At 40.5% G+C, this 9,254-nt stretch overlaps 1 protein-coding gene across 1 annotated transcript in view; it reads left to right on the top strand.

Annotated features, from left to right (window-relative positions):
• Positions 1-9,254, top strand: part of MICAL2 (microtubule associated monooxygenase, calponin and LIM domain containing 2) — a 190,145-nt gene extending 180,891 nt beyond the window's left edge. The window contains exons 33-35 of the mRNA XM_075065182.1: positions 3,201-3,300; positions 7,354-7,427; positions 7,523-9,254. Coding sequence (XP_074921283.1) covers positions 3,201-3,300; positions 7,354-7,427; positions 7,523-7,707 — 359 coding nt within the window. The 3' untranslated portion in view covers positions 7,708-9,254. The remainder of the gene's footprint in view (positions 1-3,200; positions 3,301-7,353; positions 7,428-7,522) is intronic.

Here is a 9,254-nt window from a genome sequence, read left to right on the forward strand (position 1 = left end):
CGATTTAAAGAGCCCTTTATATCGATATAAAGGGCGTTGTAGTGTGGACGGGTACAGCGTTAAATCGATTTAACGCTCTTTAAATTGATTTAAACGCGTAGTGTAGACCAGGCCTTAGCAAACAAATTTTTGGAAGTCACAGCTGCATTCCTTTACCCCTGAGTGTCTGTCTCTCTCTCTCTCTCACCTGCCCCCCCTCCACACACACTTTTTCTGTCCCATACTCCTTTCCAGTTCTACTCTTCTCGTACTGCCCTCCCAGGGAAGCAGCAGATTGAAGAGCCAACTACCATTCTCTGGGTTGGGAGCTGCTGAACTTGTGGACAGCTCATCTCTTTGTGCCTCTGAGCAGTTCAGCATGATGTGAGTGGTTCTCTCAGATCTTCATCCAGGAGCAAGATGCACAGAGCTGAAATGCATAGTGTACTGCAGGAGAGGAGGATTTGCTGCTTCATGACTGATGAAAGCACTACTCTGGAGGATTTCAACACAGTGGTATCACTATGTTTTCTAGCCAGAGAGATCAGATGTCCTGGGATTCTATTGAAATGCGGACAGAATCCTGACATTGGTGGAACTGGCTGGACATTGGAATTGTCCCTCAAAGTTGGGACAATCCTGAAGTAAATTAAGACATCTACATCCTACCTATTCTTATTCTTGTTTATTTTATTTTTCACTGTACAAGCTGAGAGGGAAGTGCACTGCAATATGGACATGACAGACATTATGGAGACACGTTTCCAGCTTCCTCAGTACTACTGTAGTTAGTAACAGGGGAGCCATATTAGAGTATTCAACTGTCCCTAAATATTTAAAAATCTAAAAGCGCCCCCTTCCCTCAAAAGTCATCTTAGGGAGGATAACTCTTTCTTTCATTTAGCAAAGAAGAAACTGGAAAATTGGACAGAAGGGCAAGCTAGAAAGGGGGAAAGAGATGTGTATAGTTCAAGTGGGCTCAGATCTTTTGAAAGCCTCTTGGGCCTAGAGATTTTTTTTGGCAGGTCTGGTTGGGAAATGGTTGGTAAAATACCAAAGAATCAGTTTAAGGGACGAGTGTGTTAATTTTCAAAGATACAAACAACCTGCACCAATGGGTAGCTGGGTATGGTATACAAGTGTCCATTTTAGATTCATCCATGTAGGGGGCTTCCTCAGTGCACTGCATCCTCTTTTGAAAATTGAACCATATATATTAATGACCTACTGATGTGAGGAGTACCTACTTCTAACAGAACATTGAAAGGATAATGATTATGAATAGAGTAGTTACCAGTGGCTCAGTGTCAAACTGGCAGGATATATCTAGTTGGCTCCTACAAGGATCTGTCCTGGGGCCGGTACTGTTCAATATTTTCATTAATTACTTGGATAATGGAGTGGACAGTGTGCTTGAAAAATTTGCAGATGACACCAAACTGGGAGGGGTTGCAAACACTTTGGAGGACAGGATTAGAATTCAAAATTATCTTGATAAATTGGAGAATTTGTCTGAAATCAACAAGATGCAATAAGGACAAGTACAAATTACTACATTTAGGAAGAAAATATCATATTCACAACTACAAAATGGAGAATAACTGGCTAGGCAGCTGTACTGCTAAAAAAGATCAAGGGGGCGTAGTGGATCACAAATTGAATGAGTCACCAGTGTCATGCAGTTGAGGAAAAAAAAGTAACATCATTCTAGAGTATGTTAACAAATGTGTTTGATGGAAAACATAAGAGGTAATTGTCCCAGTCTACTCAGCACTGTGTGAGGCTTCAGCTGAGGTACTGTGCCTAGTTCTGGGTGCCACACTTTAAGAAAGATATGGACAGATTGGAGTCCAGAGATGAGCAACAAAAATTATATAAGGTTTAGAAAATCTGACCTACGAGGAAAGGTTAAAAAAGCTGGGCATGTTGAATTTTGAGAAAAAACAACTGGGGGGAGGGGGTGGAGGGAGGAATCTGAAAACAGGCTTCAACTATATTTAAAATTACAATAAAGAGGAGCATGATGAATTCTTCTCCAAGTCCACTGAAGGTAGGGCAAGGAGTAATTGGTTTAATCTGCAGCAAGGGAGATGTAGATTAGATATTACAAAAAACTTTTTTAACTATAAGGATAGTTAAGCACTGGAATAGGTGTCCAAAGGGGTTGTGGAATCCCTGCCATTGGAGGTTTTTAAGAACAGGTTAGACAAACACCTGTCAGGGATGGTCTCAGTATAGTTGGTCCTAACTCAGCACTGGGGGCTGGACTAGATGGCCTCTCAAGTCCCTTTGAGCTCTACGTTTCTGTGATGATGGGCTATTCCAGGTCTTAAAACACAAGTCCATCAATATACCCTGAATGACAGCTTGAAAAGCCCAGTTTTCCATTGCCATCTCTTCTTGTGGGGCAATATTGGCACTCAGTGAAGGAATGCTTTCATCTTAGGGAATCTGTTCTTTACAAAATAATTGTATCCACTAATTGTTTATAGTCTTACACCCAGATTGAGAGTTCTTTGGGGCGGGGGCCATCTCTTTGTTATCTGACTCTACAGCACCAAGTACAATGGCATCCTCTACTTGAGACACTACTACAGTACAAATAATATTAATAATAATAAGGGACTTTCTATAGTGCAGCTTTTCTAATCAGTCAAATCCATTTATTTCAGAGATGCAGATTTAAAGACAAAGGTCAGAGGGCAAATGAGCTGGGGGCCCTTTTGGTAGGGACTTTGATTAAGAGCGAGGGTACCATCAGGAGGGAGGACCAGTTGACATATGTCAGCCTTGCCCACCCTTAAGTCTGATCTTTCTGATGGAGGTATCCACCTAAAATAGATAAATCAGGTGCTGTGTTAACATAAAAAATGAATTATTTATGCCAGAATAAGGAGCAATTAATACCAACCATTTCAAAAAGGAGTAGACAAATATTTAAAAACAAAAAAAAAGCTTGCCAATTTTCAAGATGGAAGTGGGATTCTTTTCTTGTATTTATTCCAGTCTAAAATTCAGTTTATCCTTAACTACAATAAACTATAACAATAAACTGTATATCTGGTACCTTGGAAAACTAGTGACAGAAATATCACATCACAAAGGTTCTACATGGTACACAACTCGCCACACAAACAAGGATCATTTACAGTGGCTTCAAAGCAGTTTGATCATGGAGAGGGAAATCCAGTATAACACATTTATTTTTATATCTCAATCAGATGCAGGCACACAGGATGAAACTCAGCTGTTACATGAATGGTTTGAGCTGGTCCTGGAGAAGAATAAATTAGTGCGTTATGAGTCTGAGCTCTTGATCATGTAAGTAAGAAAACAGTTTGCCATCAGTAGTAAAGATGTAGGAGGTGGGGAAGTGGACTCATTTTAGGTCCCAGGCACAGGATTTTCCTCTTGATACATGTGGCTCTCATTATTGAGCTAAATTGCCACTTTGTGTCTTGCATAGCATATCGCCATTAGCACACAGAGAGAGTCCACGCTTCTCCTTTTTACCTTACTGTTTCCTGGAGTTGGAAGTGTGTTAGAATAAATGCACCCAAAGCTACATTCTATTCCAAACACAGATTTGCACTTGAACTCCCCGGTGGTACAGTGGTTTTGATCCTATAGGTCTATTACATGGCACTCTTTGTGGATGCACTAATGGGCCTAATGACCTCCCAGGCATTTAATCCACTGGAAAACAAATTGGTCAAGGCACCAAATGCGTGGGGAGTGGAAGGAGATTTCTAACATACCATATATCAGTTTTTCCTGGGCAACACGAGGAAATGAGAGGAAAGATTAAACTCATTTGGGAAAAATTTGGGAGTAGAGCTGAGTGAAATGTTTTGGATGAATACTTTACTCACCAAAAAATGCAGTTTCAGGTCAAATGAAACTATTTCTGAATTTTGGCCAAATCTGGTAAATAGTTTCCATTGGGGAAAAAGAATTCTGAAAAAGCTGAACCATTTCTATTTTGGGTTGACCCAAAATTAATTTTTCCCCTGGATATTTTGGTTTGGCCACCAGACTAAAAAATCAGTTATTCATTCTGCTGTACTTAGGACTAGAATACAGAGGCAGAGTGAGTGGTGTAAAAATCTGGGGTGGATTAAAACGGAGTTTGGATCCATGAATGCTTTGGTCGTTGTCCTAGAAATGTGCACCTTCGCTCCCATAAATGTTAGTACCATATACACCTGCCAAGCCAGAGTCAAGTGACTCCCAGCTACTTCCTACCCCTACTGCTTGGGCTAGGTGGGTGGTGCACTGTAGATCTAGATGGCATCTCTTAATCCCTAGGTTCTGCTCTGGGAGCAGGTAGATGGTTGGCATTTATCTGTTCCATATTGTGCAGCTGGCCACAAACACCAGGACTAGTTTAATGAGAACAACGAAGACATTTCTAAACTCCTAAGTGACCAGCAGAAAGCATTTGTTGAATGGCAGAACGATCTCACTTCCATCTAAAAAAAAAAATAGATTTAAGTACCTACAACAGAGGTGGGCAAACTACGGCCTGCGGTCCACATCCAGCCTACAGGACCCTCCTCCCTAGTATCTGAGCTCCTGCCCTGGGAAGCTCGCCCCCGGCCTCTCCCCTGTTGTTCCTCCTTCCCCGCAGCCTCAGCTCACCCCACCGCCAGTGCAACACTCTGGGAGATGGGGCTGTGAGTTCCTTGGGCAGCGCAGCTACAGAGCTCAGCCTGACTGGGTGCTCTGTGCTGTGCAGTGGCGTGGCTGGCTCCAGCCGGGCAGCGTGGCTGCCTGTCCTGGTGCTCTGGGCAGCGTGGCTCTAGTGCCGCCAGCCACCGGTGCTCCAGGCAGTGCGGTAAGGAGGTGGGGAGCATGGGGGTGGATAGAGGGCAGAGGAGTTTGGGGTGGTAATCAGGGGGTGTGGGTGTGGATAGGGGTCAGGGTGGTCAGAGGGCGGGGAACAGGTGGGTTGAATGGGGGCAGGAGTTCTAGGGTGCAGTCAGGAAGGAGAGGGGGTGTTGGATGGAGTGGCCCTCCATACAATTTCTGAAATATGATGCAGCCCTCAGCCCAAAAAACTTGCCCGCCCCTGACCTACAGAGTAAGGTCCTGTTTGAAGTGAGGAGTATGGAGATGAATGGTGAGAGAGGAAACCTGAACAAGTTCAGTATTACGGAGATACAAACAATACAAAGATGTTCTTTGACTCTCTCAAAGTCTATGGACCATCTAAATCTGGCACAGCTCTCCTGAAGTCGGCAGGTAGCACAACCCTCATCAAAGACAAGGAGGGAATCATGCAGAGATGGGCTGAACACTTCAATAGTCTACTCAATAGACCATCCACGTTGATCAGCGTATCCTTGACCAATTACCCAAGAAATCCATCACAGGATCTCAAACTCCTTCCAACAGTTGAAGAGGTCAAACAATTGAACTCTGGCAAGGCTCTGGAAAGGATGGTATTCCAAAGTGTACAAAGTGGCAGGCCCAAAGGCTATCAAGATGTTTCACGATATCTTGAGTAGCACTTGAGAGGAAGACGAAATGCCACAAGACTTGAAAGATATTATTGTATCTCTGTTCAAAAACAAAGGCAGCAAATCTGACTGACAAAACTACACAAGCATTTCTTTCCTTTGAACAGCAGGGAAAATACTAGCTTACGTTCTTCTGAACAGACTCATTGCAAACATATCTGAGGAGAATCTGCCAGAAGCTGAAGTGTGGTTTCAGACCAGGTCGTAGTACTATGGACATGATTTTTGTCATAAGGCAAGTCCAGGAAAAATGTTTCAAGCAGAACAAGGACCTGTATGCAGTCTTCATTGACTTGACTAAAGTTTTTGATACAGTCAATAGAGAGGGTCTATTGGCTATTCTACATAAACAGGGCTGCCCAAGAAGGTTCATACAAATCATCTGTCTGTTCCATGATTACATGACAGTGCAAGTGCTGTTCAGTGGTGACTCTTCTGATGCATTTAAAATCTCGAATGGAGCAAAGAAAGGTGCATATTTGCTCCAGTGCTGTTCAACTTGTTCTTTGTCTGTGTCTCCAACCAAGCTACAAAGGACAGAAGAAAGAAGTATAAGCACTTCACAGATAATCTGAGGAGCAGTCTCCGGTGGGCTGGCACGAGTCTCAAAGAACTTGAGCAAATGGCTCAGAACAGGACTCACTGACAGTCTCTGACAAAATCAGGATGTAACAGGTTTGAGCAGGATTGACAAAATAATCTCCAAGTCTCACGTGAAAGGGGCTGCATAGTGGCATCATCAAACATCATAGATAGTCTTCCCATGCTCTCAGTGCAGCTGACTCTGTACATCAGGGTTTAGACTTCAGAGTTATATGGGTAGCCACAGATGAGAATTGCAACAATATTGTCATCAGTGATGGACTGCCAACATTGTGCAGCTGGCCACATACTACTTTGTTGGGGAAACCTCCAACCACTAGAGCCTGATCACAAGGTTTATAATGTAAGACTCTGTATAAATGTTTGTTTCTTATTTGCCCTTTGTTCTTGTGGTATCAGTGCTTCCTGCTGTCTGAAAAAAGGATTTAAAAAAACAAATATAGGATTGTATCAATCAATTCAAACCTCAAAATGATATCTGATTTTATTCACGTGTTACTTCCCCTTCCTTAGGGTCTCTCTTGCGAGGAGCTGCCCTCAACTTGCCGAATTTTCTCCTAAGATCAGGCCCTTAGTCATTTTAACAAAGGATAATTGCATATAATTTCACCACACTCAAATGCCCCAAGTGAATGAGGGAAATGATGATTCTGTGTAATGTGAGAATGTAGGAAGAGCCAAAACTTTTTTGGATCAATCTCGCTGATTGTATAGAGAAGATACTGGAGATGGAGGATATACACAGTATAGTCAATGGCTAGAGTCCATGTCTATAATAACATTACCATAAATATTTCAGTATGCTGAACACTAGCATTGTTACTTCATTTTCTTGACAGTTATTTTAACAGGCACAACAACAACATTTGTCCATTATAGTGGTGGTGATTGTAGTAAGAAAAGGAAATGATTTTACCATTTTCTGTTATTATTTTAGGTTAATAATAATGATTGCATATTCCTGCTGCATCTCACTATTTTTAGGGAAAGCATGCCCTTCTTAATGTACATGTACCACTAAGCTTATCCACCAGAGATCTAAGAAGCAGCAACATAATAAAAGGACAGCAGTATTGACAATGAAATGAGCATAAAATAATTATAATCTTATTAAAAAGGCCAGATACGTGGGAGCCAGTATAGCAATCTTTTTAACAGGTCTGCTGAAGGTTGATTGTTACCTTCTGAGTTCTAAAATCCTTAGGAAATCTGTCAGCTGATTCTTTGCCATTCTTATTTTTGTATCTAGAGCCCAAGAACTAGAACTGGAGGATCACCAAAGAAGATTGGAGCAGAAACTGAGAGAGAAAATGGCCACTGATGGTAAATAAACTGGGAAGTTAATTATATGTTTCGGTCTGCAGTAATGGTCCCAATTTACAACAGTGTTTTAAACTGCTTGTTTTGCAATCTCCTAGATAGCCTAAAAGATGAACGAGAATTGAACGAGGAACATGAAATTTTTACTGAGATGATGAAAGTGATTGAAGAAAGGGACAAACTTGTGTCTTCCTTAGAAGAGCAGAGACTTAAGGAAAAGGCAGAAGATCAGCACTTTGAAAGCTTTATATTATCTAAGGGTTATCAGCTCACCAGGACTTAGCCACATGCAAATGTCTGGAACTTCAGCTATATTAACCAACATGGAGACAGTCTTTTGGCAAAGGTCTGGCTGAAATTGAAGGAATCGTATCATTTTAGTATTAAACACTTTTAAACAGGCTCTTTGCTTGCACAACAGTGTCTCTAGTTCCACATAGATATTTACAGGAAGAAACATCGCAATCTCATTGTCAGCCAAAAGGGCTAGTCATCCTGTGAGATGGAAATGAACTGAATTCACCTGTGTGATGGACAGTGTGTGAAAATTACACTGGAGCCGTCCACTGTTTTCCTTTTCCCTGTAATTTTAATTTAATTCTGAGAACAGAGTTTCTAGAGATGTAACTACGTGATCTGGTACTTTTGAAACAGCAAAATTTTCCATTCATTTGTCTGAATCTGTGTGTATTTTTGTTTCTATTTTGGCATGACTGAGCCACAGTGAACTGTATCCAAGTGTCAAAAATAAGCATCACCTATGTAAAAATCAGATTAGTGTTTAAAATGTATTTCTAAAGGAGGAAGGGAAGAGTCTTTAGACTACTGACTACACATGTTGTAAATAACAAGTGTAAATGCAAAGTCAGGCAAATTTAATTATCAGGCGTATTTGCAAGCTTGAGTGCGCTGTATGTATTGAATGAAGACTTAATACAATATTAAAACCTTACATTATGTAAAACTGTAACTTAATACCAAAGGGATTACTATTCTTAACAAAATGTTGTAGAGTCAGAAGACCTTTTGTCTATAGCTGACCAAAGTAATCACTGAAATATGCTTGAAGAACATTTTTAAAAATTGATTAACATGTATGTGGTAGGTTTTTCAATATGCATTCTTCACAAAAGCATGTATTGTATCTCAAAGTTATCACTAGTTAGAGACTTGGCACAGAATAACAACAAAAACTGTGGCAAAATTATTTTCTGCATTTTTATGCTGATATTTGATGATTGCTGCTAAGACGAATGCATAAATAAGACTGTCAAAGCTATATCTGTTGAATGCATTTTTTACTTTTAAAAACATAGAAAAGTGCCTTCTAGCTTTTCTCACATATGCACAGACATAACAGATCTTGTGCAAAAGATTTCTTTAGGCTATGTTTTCAATTTACTGTGTGCAGTCTTCTAAATCTGAGATGATTTTGTAATTTACAGTTGATTGTTTCTCCCAGTTGTATGTATGATAGTCTGAAAATTCAGTATAAGAGACATGGAGAAACTGGAGGACTGTTTTTGAATATTGTTTTACCTCATTTTCTGACTGGAAGGGTTTACTGTTCTCATTACTAAATGAAAGGTGCTTAAATGCTGTTTCTGCCTACAGTTCAGCAGAGGCAAAGGAAACTCTTCTAAATGTAATTGTAAAAGCTTTAGGCTAATAAAAGCCCACTACACACCGGATTTTGTTAAAATAATTTATAATCTACCTTAGTTTTTGTTACACTGAAATTTCTTATAATACATATTTTTAAAGATAAAATCCAGATTTTATCATCCATGGATTATCAATACATTGTGCCTCTGTAGGGGGTGAGATAAG

Source organism: Chelonoidis abingdonii, chromosome 4 (assembly GCF_003597395.2).
Source record: "Chelonoidis abingdonii isolate Lonesome George chromosome 4, CheloAbing_2.0, whole genome shotgun sequence".
NCBI lineage: Eukaryota > Metazoa > Chordata > Testudines > Testudinidae > Chelonoidis > Chelonoidis abingdonii.